This window comes from Eubalaena glacialis, chromosome 14 (assembly GCF_028564815.1).
Source record: "Eubalaena glacialis isolate mEubGla1 chromosome 14, mEubGla1.1.hap2.+ XY, whole genome shotgun sequence".
Taxonomy (NCBI): domain Eukaryota; kingdom Metazoa; phylum Chordata; class Mammalia; order Artiodactyla; family Balaenidae; genus Eubalaena; species Eubalaena glacialis.
In genome coordinates, this window is record NC_083729.1 from 26,671,826 (window position 1) to 26,697,260 (window position 25,435).

Consider the following 25,435-nt stretch of genomic DNA (forward strand, 5'->3'; position numbering starts at 1 on the left):
TTTTCCTATGACCAAGGGGTAGAGTAAATAGACGCCATGCTTTGGGTGCCTGGTGATGGCGTTATGAAAAGGATGTAAGGCCTGATGGAGATGTTACGAACTAGGAGGAATGGTTGGGATTTAGATAGGAGGCAAAAATTAGGAAAATATGTTTCGGGAAAGGAGACTAGCAGATGCAAAAATCAAGCATGTAGCAAGCAAAGGTTTCTTGGTAGCTGTAGGTTTTGACTATTTATTCTTAAATTCAGTTGTAATAATAATTCTAGCAGCCAACGTTGAGTATTTACTAGGTGCCAGGTACTATTCTAAGCATTTTGCATATAGTTTTAATCCTCAGCCCAGTCCCCGAGGTACTTACTGTTATTCCCCTCATTTCACAGATGAGGAAATAGAGGGTTAATTAATTTACACGAGATCCCACAGCTTATGAGGGGTGGTGCTGGGACCGGAGCGGGGCTTTCTGATTTCAGAGTACTTACTCTTAACCTCTTCATTGTTTTGCCTCTAAAGGATGTTGTCTTATTTAGGAAGGAATGGCAGATTTGGCTGAGGTCAAGTTAGACGTTACGGAAAGCCTTGAATACAAGACTGTCGGGTTTGAACGTTTTTCTTTAATACATAACCATTGGGGCTTTCATCAGGAGCAAAGTGAAGTTGTAACTGTGATGTAATGGGACAGTCCAGCACATGACAGCGGGTGACTCTCTGCGAGACCAGGGAGTTTTAGAGGAATCAAGGCAGCCCTTCCCTGCCCATGCTATATGTAAGACTAGACTTCCACGATGTAATACTCTGATAGAATTGTTAATTAACCTGAGAGCTTGTGTTCTTCTTCGATTTGTAGAGGTCAACTTTCTCTTTCATTTCAGTTTTTGAAAGAAGAAATGTTTTTATTTGAAATGGAGTTAGAGTTTCTGTTGTGCACTTGTGTTACTATGGTGGGGAGGTTCGAGGAGATTGGAGCTTACATTCCAGTGGAGAAGAGAGAATGAACATATGCGAATAATATGTAGAGAAAAAAGAGATTCTTTCCTTTTTGTTCTTCCTTTCTCATATTGGTAAGCAATAAAAAATGAAACTCTTAAGGTCTAACTTGCATAACTGCCAAGAAATACGAGCACTGTGATAACATCTGGGCTGTAGCTGGGACTAAGGGGTAGAGGGGAGGGCAGAGCTCTGTGGCCGTAGACCTGACTCTGAATCCTAGTAATCCCAAGGGTAAATCACTTCATCTTTCTGAGCTTCAGTTTCCTCATTTGTAAAGTGGAGATATAATCCCTATCTCAATTTGCTGTTGAGAAAATTAGAGCCAATATGTAAAAAGTATCTAGCATACTTCCTGGCCCATAGTAAGTTCTCAGTTGTCGTGGAGTTTTCTGTCCTGCCCATTGCGGTATGGTAGAAAATCATTGTTACCCCCTTATCTGGAGCCTAAAGATAGGGAGATATATCTAACAGGAGAGTTTCGTGCAGATGATATGTAAGCACCCATGTTACCTCACATGTGAATTCTCTGGAAAGAGTAGGCAAATAGAAGAACCAGTGGTAACCAAGTCTAGGACAGGAATAAGAGGAGGACACTAAACAATTAATACCCTTTCTAGTAAAAGAAAAAAAAGTGTGTATGAAATTTAGTTGCTCTTGTAGTTTAAAAGAAGACACTGACATAGAGGAAACTTTTGAGAGAGGGAGAGAAGCTGGCAGGTTAAGACTCGTGTTTCCTTAGGGAGGAGAACTTAGTATTTAATAGTAAATGAGAAATTTGGTTACGAAAGAGTTGGTGGTGCACATTTTAAAACAGTAAGAGCAGCAAGCATCATTTTAGGAAAAGATATTACCAGACAACATTGATAGCTCTCTTGGATTTGGCTTGGGTCATTTCCTGTTTAATGAAGCCACATTCAACAACTTATCTGCATTTGGGGTCATGGGAATGAGTCAGGGATGTAGAAAGGAGAGAATGGAGAATGTAGCTTGGCTTCAGGATTCAGTTATAACGTGTTACACTTTATTATATGGGACATCAGAAAAATTGAGTCAATCCTGTAAGGAAAATTAGTTAAAAAAAAAAAAAAAAGTGAAGCTACTGATTATTCATTCATTCTGCAGAAACCTTGAGGAGGAAGGAAATTTGAGTAGTAGGCTCATAATTTAAGAAAGAAAATTGTAATACATAAGTAAATGGCACCTATTGCAGATGTGCTTTAAATACCCTTGTAAAAATTAACTTTTAAAAGTAATCCATGCCCATTGTCCAGTGGTGCTTAGTGTTCAATTTCTATTTTAATTATTGAGGTTTAGTAAGTATTGCAGTCACTCTCTTCATCACATGTATTGCACACCAGAAACCAGGAACCGTTGTGTGGCTTTAGGCAAATCATTTCCTTTCTAGGCCTCATTTTCCTCACCGCCTCTTTTCAATTGATTTCTAAGCCTGTAATTGAACTGATTTCCTCCTAGTTTGTCAACCCTGCTGATTCTAAGTATTCTATTTGCATCATCAGTGTACTTGTTCTGCCACTAGATGGCATTAATGTACCTTCGAACCCTGTCACCTCCAGGTTTTCAGAATCTGAGGTCTGAAGGAGCCTTGGAATTTTTGCTTAATCCACCTCCCCCCACCCCCCATTTAACACCTGGGGAACTAAGACTCAGAGGTTAAGTGACATGGCCAAGGTCATACAGTACCTTAGAACCTCTTGAATCCCAGTCATTTATCTTTCCCTCCATTCCACTGTTTCTGTAGGGGGCTTTTGAGGGAAATTCAAAGAGAGATCATGTTTTCTTCAACCATTTCTGCTTTTTGATAATTATCTTAAAAATTTAAAACCATTCTTCAAGTGCATATATCATCATATTAAAGATAAATACTTGGTCTGCTTTTGTGTTTCTGTACTGGCTCCCTCAGAGGAAAAAGCTAGACTGTCAGCTTCTAAAGATCACTGCCCTGCCTGTAGCTTGCCTGCCTTCACAATTTGCCTTGGAAATAAGCTCCACAGAAATCTCCACCAGAGCCTCTCTGTCAGACGATTATCTTTCTCCATCCTTGCCCAGTCCCTTGGTAAGAGATTTGCCTTTCAGCTCTTTCCTCCAACCAAACATAGCCATCCATTCTTCTGCTTCATCTTTGTCCACTTGCCTAATCAAGAGAGCTTTTGGAGGGGGGAAGTAGATAATGCCCTGGTTCTTAAAAAATTGGTCTCCTGGGTTTTCCCAGCACATGTTAATTGGACTCTTTCCTTCCCCCCAACACCCCACCCTCTCTACTGGTGACAAGGATGGCACTGCCGTAAATCGTGGCTGTGTGTGGGCAGACGGTGTAGTGGGGGGCGGTGTGGTCACATGGAGATGAAGTGGGCTCTGGAGTCGCACTGACTGGGCCTCGAATCTCTCCTCTCTCGCTGACTGCCTCTGGTCCATGGTCACCTCTTTAATGAGGGTGATATTTACTGCCTCGCAAGGCTGTTGTGAGGAATAGATGAGGTTAATGTGTGGAAAGCTCGCAGTATCAGTGCTTGGCAAACATTGTAGGTGCTCATTAAGTGCTAATTATTCTGGTTGCTGTTGTATGGAGAGAACAGCAGTGACTATAGTATATGAAGAGTTGGAGCCCAAGGGAGGGTGTCAGCCAGAGGAGCTAGTTTTTTCAATGGAGAAGAAAGGGAGGGATGCAGGTGTGCCAGGGTCTGTGTCAGTGTTTTGGAGAAATAGTGTAGAAGTGTGCTGCCCAGTACGGTAGCCACTAGCCACATGTGGCAGTTGAGCACTTGAAATGTGGCTGGTCCAAATTGAGATGCTGTAAGTGTAGGACACACATCAGGTTTCAAAGACGTCATACGAAAAAAATGAACATAAAATATCTCGATAATTTTGTATATTGATAACATGTTGAAATGATAATATTTTGGATATGTAGAGTTACGTAAAATATGTTATTAAAATTTATTTCACCCATTTCTTTTTAAAATGGCTACTAGCAAATGTAATGAGGCTAGCATTATATTTCTATCTGATAGCATTGGACTAGAAGATAGAGACCTTTGGTACTCAACCATATACAACTTTAATTTGGGGAATCATGTGAGTGTTTTTTTCTTTTATTTTTGAAGCTTCTTTTGATTTTTTTTTTTTCTTTTATGATGTTCTGTTCTTCAGAGCATGACCATCCTAAATCAAGATGCCAGTGGATAATATAGGTTAAGTAATAGTTTAAAATGAAAAGAGTAAGAGGCACTGAATATTCTCCTTAGTCCCCCAAATTCTGAGGACCTCAGTTGAGATGCAAGGTATGAATGCAGTTTTGATGGTTTAGTGGGTCAACCAGAAGCAGTTAGAAGATCCTAGAGTTTGTTTTTTTTTAAGCCATTTCATGATTTCAAAGAATAGGATGTGTACAGAAGTCATCTCCCATCATAATTACATGTTATCAGTAGATGAAAACCTACTAGCAGTTAATGATTCTAGAATTTTTTTTCAGATGCAAATTAAAAAGCAATTACACAAATTACCAAGAGCAAAAAGAAAAGAGAATCATACTACTATATATTAAATTGTCATCTGCCTGGTTTTCATCAAATTTATTTTGGTTTTAGGACATTGGTTACAAAATATTGACTTGCTTTAAAAACCTAAAGATCAACAGTAATCTCATCACCAGCTTGTGTTAGAGCTGTGAGATAATTGCTAATTTCAGACATTTGTAACCTTTGTTTTTTCAGGTGGATTGAAAAATAAAGTTCTTTATTTACATCTTAAATTTACACTTGCTGTTTTTTATAACACATGTGAAATAGTTTTGTGGGGAGTTTGTTCTTTGCTGATGCAGGAAGCAAGCAGGGCACATGCATTTTGAGAACTTTGAGGGCAATTCTCATTTTTCTTGATTTAGTCCCAGAATGAGGTATACCTCATTCCAAGTAAACTTGCTGCCATGATTTATTGGGGTATAAGATGCTGTCAATTGTAAGAGGCACATGTAAGTGCCACCTTGTATAGAAAATTGAATGCTGCCAATAAAACTCTGATCAGCTATGGGTTATTAAGATGCAGCTATTGCAGAGATGTTAAATGGAAAAAAGAAGTGCACCTTATAAGTGATGAAATATAATACACAGATTTTGAAACTTTCAACTAGGTTAGAAGTAAGAGCGCTTGTTTTATATGTTGTTTTATACATTAGCATCAGACTTTAGGCCCTCCCAAAATGAGTAACATTTAGTGAGTATGGAACTCTTTTCAATTAATTCTGTAAATAACCAGACAAAAGCAAAGTGTAATAAGCTAATTTTTAAGTTGCTAGAGTCCCTTGATTGAGAAAAGTGAACTTATAACTTTATTTCCACCTAGTACCTCTGCATCCCCCCCACTCCCCCCAAAGACACAGCCACCCCATTTCTAGCCATTACCTATACCTCTAACAAAATCTCTTCTCTTAAAGTCTCCTCATAGCAGTTATTTATAGCCTCTTGTGAATTCAAGGCAAAGTGTTAAATTGCCCAAGGATGTTTGCTTTCTAAGCCTTATCTCTAATTATCGGCTAAAAATCTATATCTGCTTAAAGAAATTTCAGGCCTCAACTAGCCATATGGAACAAGTTTTGTAGGAATGGCAGGGGGAGGAGGGATGTAGGGGCAGCTTCCTACTCGCCTCTGTGGAAGGCTATGGACAGATAACAGAGCACCTCATTTCCTTTCCCACCCTAAAGTGTTCAACCAAGTCTGTCTGCTGGCTTACTGCCTTTGTACTGGAAGTCAAAGAAAGTAAGAAAGTAAACTGCATTCTGCTGCTGGCCTTACTTACTATATCTAAAAGGAAAGCAAAGTTGTAATAGCTGCATTTCTGACTAATTTCATTGAATTTTTATCAGTCTTATCTTCCTTTTGACAGAGGCTATTGAATTTTAAGGAAACCCTGTGATGTAAAGAATTCTTTTGTGATTTCAATAGCTACTTCCTAATTTACCTGTTTTCTAAATCTCTAAGTTCACAAATCATACTAACTTAAGTCAGGCTTTCCACTTTGAATGACTCTTTGGTAATCCAGATTCTCAGCCTGCTTTTTCTAAATTTTTTTGGGCATGCCTAAACAGATACATGCTAGGGCAATTTGGCTCTTGGTTAAACTGCAGAAGTATTTGTGGTCTAACTTGAAGATGTAAGCAAAAATTTTTCCTCTCAAGTTCGTAATACATTCATCAGTTGTGAACCTGCTGATGCTCTGTATACTTTTTACATAGTTACATAGATGCTCAGTAAAAATGTTAGATTAATCCCACATTTATAATATCAGGGCTTGTCAACAGAGCTCTCCATTGCTTTCACGGAGTTGGTTAACACAAAGAATGGTCTTTCTCGGTAAAAGACGTGCAGTGATATTGCACATGCTTTCAGTGTTGTATTAGCTTTGAAAATTATATGGAAAAATGCCATCTCCATTGCTAAGTTTCCTACATTTAAACTAATATAAAATGTAAGCCAAATTATAGCTCTGCATTCTTTATAGTAGTCTAGTGTGTTTATTGATAGTATCTTAAATGATTTTCAGGTTAATTCTATAAATGTCTCTGTGTTTGAATGACTTTGTCTTTTGGTCTTTGCAGCTCGGGGTGTGGTTTTCTCTTGGCTGTGCCTATCTGGCCTTGGAAGACTATGGAGGTTCAGCAAGGGCATTTCAGCGCTGTGTGACTCTAGAACCCGACGTAAGTTTGTTTGGTCTTCTTTCCTTATTACAGCTCTTTGGTACTCTTTAAGTTATTTGAATTGTACTGTAGTTCAGAACAGCAATTCCTGTGGGTCTGTAGTTTCAGTTATGCAAGATGAGTAAGTTCTAGAGATCTGCTGTACAACATTGTGCCTATAGGTAACAACGCTGTATTGTACACCTAAAATTTTTAAAAAGGGTGATCTCATGCTAAGTGTTCTTATCACAGTAAAAAACAGAGAGCGAGAGAGAGAGAGAAGAAGGCAAAAAGATTCAAACTTTCTATTATTTTATGTCAAAAAAAAGAAGAACACCAATTCCTTTTGTGTTGGAGGAAGGTATCCCTTTGGCAGAAGGTCACACCCTAAGTTATATGAGTTATAAATCTAGAAATAAGTTTCTTCTCGTAATAGCTAAGTTATTCATTGCTTTGTTTAGAAAATAGTTTTGATAAAACAGTTTTTTAGTTAAAAATGTACTTTGCTGAGTGTACGGCAAAGTGTCACATATATTTTGTTGCTTACCAGCATGTGCTGCCTATGTTAACTGCACTATTAGAAAGTTCTTTTAGTTTACAGTCTTTAAATATTTAACCGCTTTACTGAGATGGTAAATAATTCGCATGCCATCTAGTTCATCCATTTAAAGTGTACAATATAGTGATTTTTTTTTATTATATTCAGAATTGTGCAACCATCCCCACAGTCAATTTTAGAACATTTTTATTACCATAAAAAGAAATCCCCTGTACCTGTTAGCAGTCACTCCTCATTTCTCCCAAACACCTTCCACGTCTACCCCCGATCCCCACCCCTAGGCAACCACTAATGGACATTCTGTCTCTGTAGATTTGTCTATTCTGAATATTTCATATCAGTGGAATCATACAATGAGTGGTCTTTTTGACTGCCTTTCTTCACTTAGATTAATGTTTTCACAATTCATCCATTCTCTATTCAAAATTTTGAGAAACTGCCAGACTGTTTTCTAAAGCACCCTTTTACATTCCCACCAGCAATGTGTGAGGGCTCTAATTTCTCAACATCTTTGGCAACACTTGTCTTTAATTATTGTCTGTCTTTTTGATTATAGTCATCCTAGTAGGTGGTATCTTGTTGTGGTTTCAATTTGCATTTCCTTGATGGCTGATGATGTTGAGCATCTTTTTATGTGCTTTTTGGCCATTTGTGTATCATCTTTGGAGAAATGTTTATTGACATCCTTTACCTATTTGGGTTATTGGTCTTTTTACTGTTGAGTTGTAAGAATTCTTTATATATCCTAGGTACAAATCTGATATCAGATATATGATTTGCAAATATTTTCTCCTATTCTGCAAGTTGTTTTTCACTTTCTTGATAGTGTCTTTTGAGGTACAAAAGTTTTTAATTTTGATGAGGTCCAGCCTGTCTGTTTTTTCTGTTGTTGCTTGTGCTTTTGGTGTCATATTTAAGAATCTGTTGCCAAATCTAAGATGATGAAGATTACCTTATCTTTTCTTCTAAGAGTTTTATTGGTTTAGCTCTTATGTTTATGTCAAATCTGCTGTTAAACCTATTCATTAAACTTATTATACTATGTGTGGTGGTGGATATTCACTAAACTTATTGTGGTAATCAGTATATACCACAGATATATACACATATATCAAATCATTATGTAGTACACCTAAAAGTAATACAATGCTATATATCAGTTACATCTCAATTAAAAAAAAAACTAAACATCATTTCAGACAATGTATTTTTTTTTTAGTTCAAGAATTTTTATTTGGTTCTTTTATAGTTTTCATGTTTCTACTGAGATTCCCCAATTGTTACCTTATCATGTTCATGTTTTCTTCAAATCTTTTATTATATTTATAACAACTGCTTTGAAGTTTTTGTATGCTTATTCCAACATCTCTTTAATTTCTGTGTCTATTTCTATTTACTGATTTTTTATTTGGTTATGGATGAATTTTCCTGCTTGTTTGCCTGTCTACCAATTTTTAAAAATTATATCCTACACTTGTGGATGCTATGTTGTTGAGTTTCTGGGTTTTGTTGTCTTCCCTTGAGGAAGGTAGAGTTTTATTTTGACATTTGGTTAATTTACTTGTGAATCAGCTTGATTTTAAGCTTAGGGTGGGTCTGCAGTTGTCCCTATTCTAAAGTTGCTGTCAACCTTCTCTTGAGGTATAACCTTTTGGGGGCTGAACTTAATCCCACAGGTGATCAGTAAGAATTCTTCCCTCTGGTTGGTTGGAACTTGAATAACTCCCAGAACTGTGTGACCTCTAGAATCTCCATTCAGCTCCCAGCTGTGTGGTAGTTGTTCCCTGCCTGGCCTTAAGAAGTTTTGCCCTGCACACGTGTAGCTTAGTATTCAGCCATGGACTCAAGGAGATGCTTATTGAGATTTCTGGAGCTTATTCTCTGCACAGATCTCTCTTCCCTGTTATTTTGTCTTGCAAATTCAGCCACCTTTTCAGCCCTGAACTCTGAACTCTTTTTCCCCCTCTTAGTAAGACTTGCTATGCTTTGTTTGGTTTCTACCTTTCTGTGCTGCAGCCCTCAAAGTGCCTCTAGATAGACGTGTAGGTTGATTGTTGAGACAACTCAGCGATCCTTCTCTCAGGGATCATAGTCCTGTGTAACCCTTTGTCCAACTTCTCAAAAACAGTAGTTTCCTAAATTTCGTCCAGTTTGTAACTTTTTATGGTGATAAGGCTAGTCTGGTACTAACAGTGCTCTGTCTGTAAGGAGAGGTCCATTGCCAATTAATTTTTATATCATATGTATGGAACTTGAGAACTATATACTTTATGTTTTATAAAACGTGGAACAAAGAGGAACAAGCATAATTTATATCATTCTTGTTAGAATCAACATTTATATAGAGGCTTTAATTTATTTTGGTCATTGCATAGAGGAATAGGTAGAGAAATATGTTTGATTGATGAAATACTTAGGCTTAACACTGGAGAGCACATACTCCTTTACTCTCCCATCTGATGCAGGATGATGGTAAAATAGCAAAGCCTTTTATGATAGGAAAAACAATATTTTGCATTACTTTAGATTTGTAGTTAATCTATATATTGTGTAAATTATGTTGTAAATTGTCCAACTGTTCTGTAAATATAAATTTGGAAATAAAATCTTAGCAAACTTCCAAATTAGTGCTATAATAGTTATATCATTTTGTTGACTTTTTTAAAAAAAATTATTTATTTATTTATTTATTTTTGGCTGCGTTGGGTCTTCGTTGCTTCACGTGGGCTTTCTCTAGTTGTGGCGAGCGGGGCCTACTCTTCGTTGCGGTGCACGCACTTCTCATTGTGGTGGCTTTTCTTATTGCGGAGCACGGGCTCTAGACGCTCGGGCTTCAGTAGTTGTGGCAGGTGGGCTCAGTAGTTGTGGCTCGCAGGCTCTAGAGCACAAGCTCAGTTTGTGGCACATGGACTTAGTTGCTCCGCAGCATGTGGGATCTTCCTGGACCAGGGCTCGAACCCGTGTCCCCTGCATTGGTAGGCAGATTCCTAACCACTGTGCCACCAGCTAAGCCCTTGTTGACTATTTTTGTTCTAAATTATAAGTGTTAAGTTAATTTATTTAATTTTCTTATACATTTTTAAACATACCTTATTAAAAATTAACATTGTAAAGAGTACATCTTGAGCTAGGAAAATATGTTATATTTTTGGTTGCAGCAATTATACCTAAATGAGAATAGTCTGTAACTGTTGTCTATCATTTCAGAATGCTGAAGCTTGGAACAATTTATCAACTTCTTATATCCGATTAAAACAAAAGTAAGTGCATCAGAAAAAGATGAAGAACTTTGCTTCCAAAATAAATGAATGAGATTTTCTTCAACTGAACACTGAAACATTGTGCCTTGCTCTTTGTCTTTTTCCCCTTGCCTACCCATATCTTTGAGTTAAAATGACTTAATATCGCCATTTGCATTCCAGGTGTAGTTTATTTCTTGAAAACATTTAGTATGTAATAAAATAAGAAATATTTTTTGACCTCTTTATTTGATACCGAAGTTTTGTATCCTAAATTTCATTGCATGGTAAAAGCAAGCATGCCTTTAGTCAGTCTGCTCAACTGATAGATTCTTAATGATTGCTTGCTGTGTACTGGACATTAGTGAGACATGTAAGTATGAACCAATGTCTTCAGGGAGTGTGGGTTTAAAAAATAAAATATTATGCCATATTATTTTAAAAATTGATTAATAATATAAGTTGTATGTGGTAAATCTCAAGTGAGAAGTACAAAGAGGGCTATAATAATGGTAGGTGATACTTGTAGAACAGTTATATTCTCTGCCACTCATGTAGTCCTGTGAGGATCTCAGAGGAGAGAAGGTGTGTGATGCTGGTTCAGAAATGCTTCTGAGAGAATGTTGGATTCAAGCTAAAATTTGAAGAATTGGTAGAGGGGAGAGAGGGAAGCCTTCCAGGATTTGGAAATAAATGGTCATTAATTTGTGTACCTAGCGTTCTGAATGCGTGTGACCAAATGCAGGGTGACAGGCATGAATGCCACACTTTAGGATATAGGAAGTAAAATAGTCCAGCTCGAGACTAGTGAGATCTATAGTGGGAGATGAGGTTGGAAAAGTCAGTTGGGGTCAAATGGCAGCGTGTTCTGATTATCTGACTGACTAGTTGAGACTCTCCTGTTGGCAGTAGGAAGCCAGAGATTTCAGTGGGGTAATTTCATGAAGAAGGAAGTTTTTTTAGGAAGATTTATCTGGTGACAGTGTGTGAGACAGGATAGAGAGGGAACTGGGGACAGGGAAACCAGTTAGGAGACAGCTGTGGTAACAGTCCAGGCAGGCGATAACGAGACTGGAAAAAGAAGGGGCGGATGCCAGTTTATAAAGAGAACAACCAACTGGGCTTACTGACTGGCTATAGAAAGCGAAGGAAAGGGAAGAGGCAAGGATGGCTGTTGCCCCAGTTTTAAATAAATGAATTAAAGGGTAGATATAGTTCCATTTTTATTTCGCCTTATTTTCAAATTTAATTTTTCTCTGTGGATTCACGAGTATTTCTGAAGATATCATTAAATCCACATTACGTCAAGATCATGAAATGCTTCCGCTGCTCTTGGATGACAATCTACATAAATAAAGTACTGTTTGTTCTACCGCTCTCTTTGGAAAATAATATTATGTTCTTGATTGCAACTGATTGTGTTAAAACTCACTAGAGACCCTTTTGGGTTAAAGCAGGGGCAGGGGAAATCCCTGTCATAGTTGTAGAATGATCTCAGCGGGTTTTTCTAGTAATACTGATAATTTTGTATGTAGTGAGGCTCTTGATACTCTATGCTGTCTTCCAGCCCATTAATCCTAAGAATTCTAATTGCTTTCTCTCCTAGTGGTTCTTGCACATTGTTCCTCAGCTTCTTTTTGACACTTTTTTGTCTTCCTGCAGCTCCATGCATAGGTTTTTGTGTCAGAGTGGGGTTGTAAGGTCAGAGGTAGATCACTCCTTTATTCTTGCCTCTTTACTCTTTGCTTCCTTTGCTGCTGCTCTCCAGAGAGAGCTCATTTTTGACTCAGGAGTTTGTTACTTCAGGGGCAAATTATTAATGCTCCTCTCAAAAGAATCCTATCCCTGCCTTGAAGTGACCCTTTAAACTATCTCATCTCTCCCTCTGCTGTCACCAGGTTCTTCACTAAAGTGCTCTTTCCCCCGTTTCCTCTGAGTCCCCTAGGCATCATGTCCCTACCAGTCCCGTGGGAAATTTTTCCATCTTCCTATATAACCGTCATAGTGCAGTATCACTACCATTGTGGGTTTGATAAGTGAATCCGGAATTGAAGCTCCTTAGAAGGAAGTCATACTTTCCAAAAAAAGGATTTCATTGCAAAAATTTTGAGGCCAAAAAATTGTGATCAGAGGATAGGAGGACATACAAAAAGGATACTGCTCCTGGTGTGGACTGCTGCTTGTTGAGTTCTTTTCCAATAGGATAACTTCACACCCACCCGCTGTGTGGATGGGAGATCTGGGGAATCTCAGTCCACTGCTTTCGAAGGCAGTTGCTATCACATGAGGTGGGCATAGGGAGTAGAGTAGAGAAAGGAAAAAAAAAGAAAAAAAGTCACATAGAAACAATTTATGGCTGAATTTGAAGAAGTATTAGAGCAAGGGCACTTACATTTTTAACTGTAAAGGAGGGTGGGTCAAGGGATAAATGAATCAGTGCATTCCATGACAACTTTTGGTAAATTGTTTAATATAGGGTATAAAAAACTAAACTGTAGTGAATTGTGGTTGTGAAAAGACTAAAAGGACTTAATTGTAAAGAAATTTTGATCAGTACCATAGGTATATTAGAGAATGAGTAAATGATTTGTGTGTTCAGTGGCTAGCAGGGAAGGTTACTAAAAAGAAGTTACACTTCTTTTTAAGTGCTTTAGGGGGTGACTTTCAGAACAAGGGCTGAGTCAGCCAGAAGACCCCCCACCATCCTCTCTAAAATTTGTCTTGAAGTCTGCAAAGAGGAGGGGTCTTGATGAAACCCTGTGAGGCTCAGCAGGGAAAGGGAGGTGGACCTTGTAGTCTTAAGTTAGCAAATTCAAAATGGCTCTTGGAGAGGGAGATTGATTGCATACCTTTGAAAGAGGTTACTATAGTTGTCCAGTAAAGCATTTATGATCTATAAGGGAGCTATAGTGTTGTTCAGCCAGTAGAGTAAAGTATTAGGAATCTTTTTGAGAGCTGAGATGTTTAACTTTTAGAATAGGTGACATGAAGTTCTGTTGATTTCCTTGTCAATATCAAGTTTTTAATAGTGTTTTTCTGTTTTCTGAAGTAGCTTGGATAAGGCAAGGATTCTGTGATGGTTTGATAAACCTTATCTGTAAAACCACCTAGCCTAGTTTTAATTTTTATTGATTTATTTGGCTTTCTATTTTTTAGCTCATTTTGCATAATTTGTTCATAATGTTCTCTTACGATTTTTAAAAAAATTACTCATTTTATATATACCACTTTTCTAAATTCTAAGTGGAATTTAGTTAGACATTTGTCTGTTTCATTAGTCTTTTTCAAAAAGCCAGCTTTTGGTTGATCATTTATATTCTTTCTTTATATTTTATTTCATATTTTCTTCTTTCTTAGAATTTCTTTTCTTAGAATTATTTGGTGTTCTTTTACAAAATTAAGTTGGATGTTTTAGCTCATTTATTTTCCGTCTTTCATAATTATAATCAATACATATAAAAATGTAAGTTTCTCTCTAAATACTGCTTTATGTATATCTTGCAGATGGTGGTATATAATGCTTTCATTAAATTCTAAATATTTTGTACTTTCTAATATGAATCTCTCCCCCGCCCCCACTGTAGGTTCCTTTTTTTTAGGAGTGCATTTTTAAGTTTGCAGGCATATATTTTTTTAACTGTCTCTTTACTATTGATTTCTTATTTAGTTGCAGAGAATATGGTCTATATACTTGTAGTTTTACTTTTTTTTAAAACACAACTCATAATTGTTTTTGGTCTCAATAATTATTTAAATTTACTGACATACTTCATTTTCTCTTCTAACCATTGATCATTTCTTGTATCCCTTTTCTTCTCTTTGAAGTCCCTTTTATTTTTGCAAGAGGAGATGCTTTAATAGTTCTTTTAAGTTAGGGTCAGTAGGTGGTAAACTTCCTTAGTCTTTGTACATGTTAAAATTTTTTATTTTGCATTTATTCTTGAGTGGTAAGTTTAGTTGATTATAAAATTTTAGGCTGACAGTTATTTTTACTTAGCACTTTAAAGTATTTTATTGCCTTCTACCATCTTCTGCTGCTAATGAAATATCTGCTGTCCTCTAACTGTCATTCTTTTATAGGTTTTAGGATTATCTTCATGTTCTGCAGTTTCACATAAAGTGTCTAGGTGTTGGTTTACCTTTATTTATTGGCCAACCCAATATAATGCTCAGTACACAAAATATACTTTTGATCATAGAATTTAGATCTTTGTTCATTTCTGGAAAATGCTCAGCTATTATCTTGTCAAATGTAGTGTCTTGCCATTTTCTGCATTTATTTACTCTGGAATGTCTATTGAATGTATGCTTGAATCTTATCTCTCATTCTTTCCTGTGTCTCTTTATTACTCTTTTATTTTTTAATCTGAATTCCTCACTGTTATCTTCCAATTCATCAGTACTCTTTTTGACTGTGTGTAATCTAGTTTTTGTCACATGTTGAGGTTTTTTGGTTTGTTTGTTTTAATGTCTCTTGCAATTTCAAAATTTCTACTTGGTTTTTATTTATGTCTCCCTTTTCTTGTTTCATTTCTACTTGTTTTTGTTTGCCATTTCCTGTTAGGGAAATTTGAGGTGGTTTCGGGTTGTTTGAACCTCTAATTCTGTTTATTAACATGAATGATTAAGGACTGACAGAAAGTCCACATTAGTATTTTATACATTTAGCTATAGTTTATTTAGCTATGGTTATTCATTATTGGTGTTTTTGTTTTTGTTTTTTTAACTTGACCTTCAATAGAGTGAAAGCTTTTAGAACTTTACAAGAAGCCCTCAAGTGCAACTATGAACATTGGCAGATCTGGGAAAACTATATTCTCACTAGCACTGACATTGGGGAATTTTCAGAAGCCATTAAAGCTTATCATCGGCTCTTGGACTTAAGAGACAAATACAAAGATACTCAGGTAGGATATTCATATTTTGTTATTTCAGTTTGTGTTTGATATTAATACTTCATTATATGATATAAATTGTTTCCTTGACTCTACACAGGAAAATTTTGTTAAACACAAGTAATATATAAAAGAGGGCTTTTTTGTATAGTTGAATATTCTTAGTTACATATTAATTCTGGCATTCCAATGTCAAATATGTTTGTGTAATCATAGACTGAATATTACTGTGACTCAGTTATGAAAATCTGATATGTGGTTTACATATATATAGTCAGCTTGCAGAAACTTAATAGAGTGATGCTTGTGTTATTTATTACTTTGGTTATCTCAGTGTAATAGCTGGATTAACTCCCATACTCATTTATCCACTCATTGAACAATCATTTACTGCATGCTTTCAGATTGTTTGAACAATATAGAAATGAAGACTAACATTTTCTTTGCACTGTTTAATGAGATGGTCTTCATCTTGGGATGAAGTCAGGACTGGTTGATTCTTAACAGTACAAAAAATACTATATCCTTTCAGAAACCATGGGAGACTTGAAATCCAATAGTATTAAATTGACATCCAATAGTATTAAATATAAATTATAAGTTTGACATCCAATAGTATTAAATATAAAAGACCTTGTGGGTTTAATTGTGGTTGAAGAGAATGTTTAAAGATAGGGTGTAGAGGAGCTTATAGGTTACGAAGTCCGGGGGCTTGAAAATTTAATACTTTATTTGCAATAATCAACATATATATTATTTAAAGTGGTGAATTTGGAATTATGAAAAAACAAATAACATGTAATATATGATAATACTTCACTACTCTTATGGCTTATTATAGATGTACTCCAGCTGTTCCAAAATTTACCTTGTCTGGTTTCTGGTTTCGTAGCCCCAGCCCTCAACCTGTTTGCATGTTCTTGCAAATCCAGCTATATAATTTGCTAAATTGCTTTAAAGCTCAGGTTCTGGGCAGTTCACTTAGAGATCTGTGGCTTCAAGTAGAACCATATACCTACTTACAGGAGCATTGTTGACCCCTTCAATTACTTTTCTTTTTCTTGTTTTTTTTTTTTTTTCCCTTTTTAACTGTTGTACATTGACCATCCATTATAGAAAGAAGGGACTTGAATTTTATAGAGTGAAGATCACTTAAAACGTGCATGGAAGCATAGCAGAGTTTTACATCCTAGAGAGGATGGAAACCCTGGCCAATCTGTTTGCACAGTCCTCTGGCCATCTAGTACTTGTCCTGTTCACCATTGTGATGGCTCTTTCTCTTCCGCACTTAGCCCCTTGGCAAAGGGCACTGATGAGGCTCTGAACAGATCTCGGTGTGTTGCTGAACCACTGAGGATGGTGCAGAGATTGCAAAGTGCTTGTCTCTTGTTTATCTCAACTGTAATTTTTTAAAAGACCTTTCTTTACTAAGAAAGCCTTGTGAAGCCTGTTCTAAAATCTCAGGGAGAATGTAAATAATTTGCATTGGTAGTATATTCCATTTTACACTTGAAATAAATTCTTTTTTTTTTTTTTCCTTTCACGAAGCTTGTTCTGAATGCATAGAGATGTATTTTGAGTGTTTTTCAGAAAAGGAAAAAAAGTTTAAAAAAAACCCAAAAACTTCTCCCAGCATAAATTAAGATGCTTTCATTTAATTTTTATCGTAGAGTTTCCAAACATATTTTAGTGATCATATTCACAGTTTTAAACTCCTTCCAGCAAATCTAATCACAAGAATTTTCACCCGTAACAAAACTGTGTTCTAATTCCCATTGAAAATTTTCTAATCCTCTACCTGTTTTCGCAGAGTATTTAACTTATATCATTTTTAACTTAAGTGAAAATTGAGTCGTTTCCTACCTAGAGAAAATTATTAGGATTTAGTTTAAATTCATGGCCAGCTAATATTTTGATTTCTTTTTTCCTGTAATTCTTTTGTTCCTCAAATTCAGAATATGAACCAAACCTCCTTTTGTACAATAGTATTTCATCTGAGCACTAATATTTTGATGAGTTTGAAATTAGTTTTTATAAAAAGTTCAGTATTTTTAGAAGCAATCAAGGGTGGCATCTGTATTCTTAAGACTTCTTCCCTCAGCACCCCTGCCACACACAGGAACACCAAGAATCATTCCTGTTAGACAAAATACTGCTTATAAACAGAGCACCTAGAGAAACATAAGGTGCTATAAAGATGTCAGATGTTATGGCTGTTAGCTTAATTTTTATATTTGGATTTGGGGAAATATTACTGAGAACGTAAGAACTAGATAACCAGTGACTTGCTCGGGTCAAATGATCATCTTTAGCACCTTATAGTAGAGAACTTTCAGGTATTCAGATGGAGAAATAGCCACAGTGAGATAATTTGTCAGTTTATACTAGGCCCTGTTAATAGCTTTCTCCAGAAGTGTCACAGAATACTGATGGAGGTGTTTGGTCTCTGGCAGGTGTGGGTAGAATCACTCCAGAGTGGTTAAATCATCACTGAAGGAAGGTCTTGATGGCTAGTGTGGTCTCAGTCATATTTAGCTTCGTGGCATACTTGTGTCTGCCATCATGTTTTCTCACCGCTAGTCAGCGTGGACTGAGACAGTCGATAGATTGTCTGGAATATTTTTATCTTGGCTAAAATAATTTTACTTAATTTGACTCTGCAAGTTTGGCAACAGGTGTCTTTCAAAAAAACTCTGATATTCTTATGTTTCACACTACCTGACCTCATTGTATTTCAATTTGCTTTAAAATTCTCTTTTTATCTATTCTTTTTCTACTTCTTTATAGATGTGATTACTGCCATTTTAATTTTTTTATTGTGTGTGTGTAAATGTGTAAATTCATATTCATTTTAATATAGACACATGATAAATTAACTATAAATTGTTTTTCTCACTATTTATAATAAGAGAATGGGTGGATATACTACCTTTATCATTTCCTGCCTTTTCTCTCTGTGTCCTAATTTTGACTAATGCATAGATTAGTATAACTCAAGAACACTGTTCTATAATAGATATTTATATTCATGTCTGGATTGTACACACTTTTATTAATCTATCATAAAACTAATTTTCATGTTTCTGTGTAATTAGTCCCTGTTTGATTTTCCAGTTTTCTACTATTGTTAATAGTGCCATGAATATCCTTGTAGACAAATCCTTGTGTATATTCATGCTTCTTCCTTGGGATAATTTCTAATGTTGATGTGTTCATTTTTTTTCTTTTTCCTTTTGTTTTTTTCTTTTTCTGCTCCTCCCCCATCCCCCCTCCTCCTCCCCTTCCTCCTCTTCTTCCTTCTTCTTTGATAACTTTCAGTCATTTTGGGAAAAATTTAAGTATTGCATTATTGCACCCCATTTGCTGTTTATAAATGGAAGAGGAAGGAAAAGGGATTAACGTATATCCAGTGCTTACTATGTTCTTGGCACTTAACATGGATTATCTTTTATAGGGCATACAGTATTTGAGGTGGGTACTAAATAGTCCTCATTTTACAATGTATGAATATGAGACCCAGAGAGGTTATATAACTTGACCAGTCATATATCTAGTAGGAACCAAAGATAGGAATCACATTTAGGCATGTCTGTTTTTTGTGTGAATCAAGCCTTGAAGTCTATGGGAAGATTTATATTAAAAAGCACATTTCCCCATCATATTAATGTGCATTTGAACTATATCTAACAAAGTTTTTTTTCTTCAAATTGGGGTATAATTTACATATAATAAAATGCACAGATCTTAAGTGTAAGTTTGATGTGTTTTGACCATTATGTATTCTTATGTAACTACTTCCCAAAACAGATATGGAACATTTTCATCACCAGAGAAAGTTCTATTATACCCCTTTCCAGTCAACTGAACCACCACCCTTTCCCCTCAACCAGGCAACTACTATCTGATTTCTGTCACCACAGTTCAGTTTTGCTTTCTCTTGAATGTCATACAATATGTATTCTTTCCTATGGATGTTGTTCTTTGTGTGGATTTCTATTTGGGGAAGGAGGGAGGTGGTGTTGATGGGCAGTGGGGCAGGTTGCCAACCAGATTGAAGTCCTGGAGCAAGTGGTGGCTGGGCTTACCTGAGAGAGAAGAGCAGAGGGAATGGATGTATTGTACACAAATTCTGTCTCTGTGAAGTAGATACTGTCTCCATTTTACTGCTGAAGTATCTGAGGCTCAGCAAGATGAACTAATAAAGTTGATCTTTCACAGCTAACGAGCAGTCAAGCCAAGACGTGAAGTCTGAAGTCTGGCCTATTTAACCTAAAACCTGTGCATGCCTTTTCCACACGCGAAGAAATTTTTTCTTTTTTTGCTGAAGGAGTGAAAAAGACAATGTTAAACTGCCTACGTCTCTCTGATAACTGAGGTGTGGGGAAGCCAAGGGTCAGGGTTATCAGACCAGGAAACAGAGCAGGACCCTGACCAAGGGTCAGGGTTATCAGACCAGGAAACAGAGAGCTCCAAGTGGAGCGGGGACTTGGCCAAGCCAGGGAGGCGGGAAATGGCTTCATTCCTGGCCTCCAGCCCTCCTGGAAGTGTTTGTAACTGGACCTGAGGCAATCCTATTCCTTCCTGCTTTGAAGACCTCCAGGATTCAAAGGGCCAACGCCTTGTGCTGTCAGCCAAGATTTTGGGGAGACTTGGCCAAGGACCTCAAGGTTAGTGTTGGGGAAGAGGATAGTTATCCTTTTCTCTTTGTGGAGATTAGAATCGTTGCTCCTCCATGTGAGAAAAAGTCAGCTCTCTTCAGGGGCTAGTGGTGGTTCCCCACAGTCACGCTCTGCTTGATGCAGTCCATGGACCATGATGGAAGTGAGAAATAGGCTTAGGAAAGAGAATGAAACAAAAGTGCTGTATCGCTGAAATGATTAGAGATGTGGGTTAGAGATTTAGAAGTCGTTACATGAAGTTGGTGGTGTGGCATTGGTTTAGTTAGGAAGTGAGGGACTGCAGGGCTGTTTATACTGATTAAAATGAAATCCCTCTAAACATCCAGGCTCAAAAAATATATTTAGATTATTTTATGATACACCAAATGAATTCCAAATGGGCTAAATATATGCTAAACATTTTTTCATCTCCTAGAAAAATTAGCAGTACAAGTGGGTATTTACCATATTTCCTGAACTTTGAAGCAAGAAAAAAAAAACTTGAAGGAATTTTTATGACTTCATGGAAAAAATATGTGATGAAATATTTGTAACAAATAGAAAAGATAAAAAGCTAATAATATCCTTATTATATTAAGAGTTAACATCTGCTACAGGAATGAAATGGGACAGGAGAGAGGATTCAGAAACAGACTCAAGTATGAGAATTTAGTTCATGTTAAGGATGGCATTTTAAATTTGTGGGATAAAATAAAATATTCAATATGTATTGAAATAGTTGGCCAAGCATTTGGGACCCAAAATGAAGGCCCTGCTTCACTCCTTAAACCAAAATAAATTCAAATGGATAAGATATTTATTTATTCATTTATTATTATTTTTTTTTGGCCGTGCCACCTGGCGTGCGGGATCTTTAGTTCCCCGACCAGGGATTGAACCTGTGCCCCGTGCAGTGGAAGCACAGAGTCTTAACCTGGACCGCCAGGGAAGTCCCTGGATAAATATTTAAATTGAAATGGCTTGAGAAGCAGGATCATGTTGTAGGTAAGAGCATAGATTCTGGGGTTAGACAGCCTTTGCTTACTACCTCTGCCAGTCACTAGCTGTATGACCTGAGCAAATTACTGACCACTTTGTTCTTCAGTTTCGTAAAACAGGGATGATATTAGTACCTTACAGGATTGTTGTGAAGAGTAAGTAAGTTAATATATGTAAAGGGCAGAGAATAGTGCCTGGCACACACGAGTGCTGTGAGTATAGCTGCCGTCAGCATCGTGATCGTCATCATCGCTATTATTGAAAAAGTAAAACCATAAAAGCACTTAAAAGAAAGTATGGTAAATATTTTTATAAGCTTGGGGGTGGAGAAAACATTTTTAATCATGACACAAAAGCCACACTCTGCTAAAGGAAAGATGGAGAGATTTGAATTGAAAACTTCTACACACGAGGAAAGGATGACTTCTGACCAGAGGGCTGGACGTGACTGTCCTGAGGAGGGACAGGCTGAGACATGACAGCCTCATTTAGTGCTTCCTGAACTGAAAGTGGAAGAGGGTTAGTAGAAGCCAGTTAAGTGCCCTGGGAAGTGTTCATCGCAGTGTTCTCCATGTTGCCTTATTCTTTCTACATAAGACTGCTGGATTTGTTACCTGGGGCTACTCTACCAAATTACTACAAGCTTGGTGTCTTCAAACAACAGAAATTGATTCTCTTCAGTAATGGAGGCTAGAAGTCTGAAATCAAGGTGTTGGCGGGGCCATGCTCCCTCTAAAGGCTCAGTGAAGAATCTTTCCTTGCCTCTTCCAGCTTCTGGTTCCTGGCATTCCTTGGCTTGTGGCTGCATAATTCTAACCTGTGCCTCCCTCTTCACCTACTTCACCTCCTTCCCTCATGTCTCTGTTTGTCGGCTCCTTTTCTTAGAAGAACGTTAGTCATTGGATTTAGGGCCCACACTAATCTAATATGACTTCAACCTAACTAATTATTTCTACAAAGACCCTATTTCCAAATGAGATCACATTCTGAGGTTCTGTTTCAACATGAATTTGGGGGGGGGGTGGACACTATTCGTCCCACCACAACTTTCATGCTCCTTTTCAGGGAGAAAGCGGTGGCTTTGAGAATAGTGGGGTTGGTAAAGGTAAGGGAGTGTGTCCAACACACACCTCATTGGTAGCTTTGGTAGAAGGAGAGGCGACATGCACAGAGGTGCCCCCGAGAGAAGGCCGGAGAGACTTCAACTGATGACATGAAGGTCTTGCCTAAAACAATACCAGAGATTTGAACATCTGGAAGGGACAGAAGGGATAATAAGAATAGGGAAGGAGTTGATAGAAAACTAATAAAGCTTTTCAAAGAGATGCACTTACTTAGTCGTATGCTTAGTCGTATGCAGTATTGAGAGAGAAGACCGGAATCCCATGCCATGGTGGACAAATTAGAATTTCTAAGAAGGATCTATTTTTAGGCTTCAGAAGATTGTGAGATTACCTGAAATATCATGAAAAAAATTTGTGTACGTGGCTATGTACCTATTCTGGGTAGAGGGTTCAAAACTCTCAATTAGATCCGCAAGGGTGTCCAGAACCCCAAGAAGAAAACCACAGACGAAATAAAGAATGATCTTCGGAGTAGAGTATTAGGATTAGTTTTCCAATAAAAAGGCAAGTGGACCTTCCCTTATAATCACCAGGGGTTAAAGTTTACCTGTATAGCTGTGTTATATTACAAATGCATTTATCATTGCTCTTGTTTTTGAAAGTTCTCAAGGTTTCCAAACTGTGCACAAATAATTTATGTGCACTCCCCCCGCCCCCAGCCCAGTCCCCACCCCATTTCTCTGCTGCTCTTCAGGGCTGACTCTTTGGGAGAAGCATCTTGCTGCACAGTCTCCACTTCCCCTCTTCCTGTCCTCTTTGGAACCCACGCCCTCTAGGCTCATCTCCGCCAGCCTACTGAGCGTGCTGTTGTCAGGGTCTATATTGCCACATCCAGGGGACAGCTGTCAGCCCTCAGGTTTCTCAGCCTATCTGTTACACTTGACGCAGTTGATCTCTCTTCCTTCTTCAAATGCTTTCTTCAGCTGGCTTCCAGAATTTCACAACTCTTACGCTACCAGATGCAGCTTCCTCATCTCCTTTGCAGAATCGTTCTCGCCTTTCCTTCCCTGTGAGAGCAATTCCAGGCTCAGTCCTCCGCTATTTTTCTTCCCCCTTATACTGCTACCCAGGGGATCTCACCATTCCCTTGGTTTTTCCCGCTCATCTTCCTGAGGATATGTATAATGAAATCAAGTTTTCCTCCACATGTCCCTTTAATTCTTTTTCACATAGGCTGTTCAATTTGTTTCTTTCATTATGGTTGCACTTTTCAGATGTCTTAATTTTGTCCCTGTTGGCTCATACTCCCCCGGGGATATTGGCTCCTTGACTGGTAATGTGTACTTGGTGAGAGGGTCTAAAGCAAGCCCAGGACCAACTTGTGCCCCTCCTGGTGAGTTTGGGCCACGAGGGGAGCTCACCTTTTGGAAACACCTTGCCACTACCTCCTCCCACCACCACCACCACCGCCACCGCCAAGTGGCCTGGCTCCTCAGGAAACCTTTCTTGTCTCTGCCAGGCACTGCTTTCTTCCAGTCCCATCTTCCCGAGTAGTCATCCAACCTCAGCAGGTGGGGGGCTGGCCAGGCCCTCTGCCCCCAGGCGGTACCTGCCTGGTCCCTGGCTTGCACTGGGCTGGCACTGCTGTGTTTCAGTCTCTCCACGTTGATGGCAAGTGGTGTATAGAGTAGTGTGTGGAAGAAAAAAAAAAGCACAACTAAACAGCTTTTCTCAGACCATCTGTGAACCTTGGCACCTTGTACGTTTCCATCCTGGGCTGCTCTTCTCCACCAAACCAGGACCCAGCCAGTCTCTGTCTCTCCAGGGTTTCCCATGTGTTTGCTGTTACTTTCTCAGATTCATCAACTTTCTCTTTTTTCTAAGCAGCGTACAGAATTGGGGTTCAGAAAAAGAGGCTAGCAACGTGTTAGTGCATCAGCTTGTAGGCTATGTAATCTCCATATGAAGATGAACAATAAAACTGTTTTCACATTGGAAAATAATGAGTTCCATACAAATTAAGAAAAAATTTAAATATCTTAAAAAGGAAATATATTTACTCAACAAACATTTGGAAAGAGATTTAAATTCACTAATAAAGTAAAATTCAGAATAATAGCTGCATATATTTTTAGTGGAACAAAATATCAAAGACTAAAACACCTACACACACACACACACACACACAGACACACACACACACACACACACACCCAGTGCTGGTAATATGCAGTGAAATGACACATTTTCATATACTACAGATGGACATCTAATTTGATTTAGCCCTTTTTGAAAGTATCCAGCTTATCTCTAGAGTCTTAAAATGTTTATTCCCTTGATTCCATAGTTCTGTTCCTGGAATTCTAACCTAAAGAAGCTTCAGTATGAAAAAAATCTTTAGGCACAAAGATATGCAGTGAAGTGTTCTTTATAGTGATAAGGACAATGGCAGTACATGGAAACAGCCTAACTATCAAACTGCAGGGGAATTGTTAAATAGACTGTGCTCTGTCAACCCAGTGGGAGGCTTTGAATCTATTAAAGTGATCTATCTAAAGAATATATGAAAACATCAAATAATTCTATGACATAATGTTAAGTGAAAAAGGAAGATAAAACAGTTTACATAGTATTATATTTAAAAATGTACATATAGTAAAGAAATCAGAAATTAATGACAATGTTAGTAGTGCTTGTGTTTGCGAATTTTATTTTCTCTTTTTATTTTTTGTTAGCTTCAATGTCTTGGGGAAATTTTTAAGTTAAAAAAGAAAAAACTACAAAAACTCTGGTTTGGGTTGATTCAAGATTTGGCAAAAAAATGATAATGAACTGATCAAAGTTATTGGCATACATATTTCATAAAAGAGCAAATCTTTCCAGTGAAAAGAACTTATTATTAGAAAGGAAGGAACAACAGAGGAGTGAGGAGCTGTGCTTTATCATTTAATACAGCAAATGCTTGAGAGAAAGAGCCAGGATGCGAGCTGCAGGTTCAAATCCACCTCTGCCTTCCCTAGGTGTGTGACCTTGGACAAGTTACTCAACTTCTCTGTGCTCCAGTTTCTTCATCTGCAGAATGCAAATAATAAGAGCACCTTCCCCCTAGGGCTGTTAGCAAGATTGTGTTCATAGAGCCCCTGGCTCATAGGAAGGGGTATATATACGAATATTACCTGCTATCATCGTCATCTTCTCTTCATCCTCATCAAGACTCAGGAGGCCAGTATCACTTGTGTTCAAAACCCAGCTCCACCATTCACTTGCTCTGTGCCCTTGAGAAGTTCATTTTGCCTCTCGTGCTTCAATTTCTTTGTAAAGTGGAGATAATAAAGTCCCTGCTTC

General features: G+C 37.6%; 1 protein-coding gene across 3 annotated transcripts in view; it reads left to right on the forward strand.

The window, feature by feature from the left end:
• TTC27 (tetratricopeptide repeat domain 27) overlaps nt 1-25,435 on the forward strand; it is a 188,516-nt gene that overhangs the window by 148,240 nt on the left and 14,841 nt on the right. For all 3 annotated transcript variants that reach the window (XM_061211184.1, XM_061211185.1, XM_061211186.1), the window contains 3 exons: nt 6,599-6,697; nt 10,443-10,495; nt 15,216-15,381. In XM_061211184.1, coding sequence (XP_061067167.1) covers nt 6,599-6,697; nt 10,443-10,495; nt 15,216-15,381 — 318 coding nt within the window. The remainder of the gene's footprint in view (nt 1-6,598; nt 6,698-10,442; nt 10,496-15,215; nt 15,382-25,435) is intronic.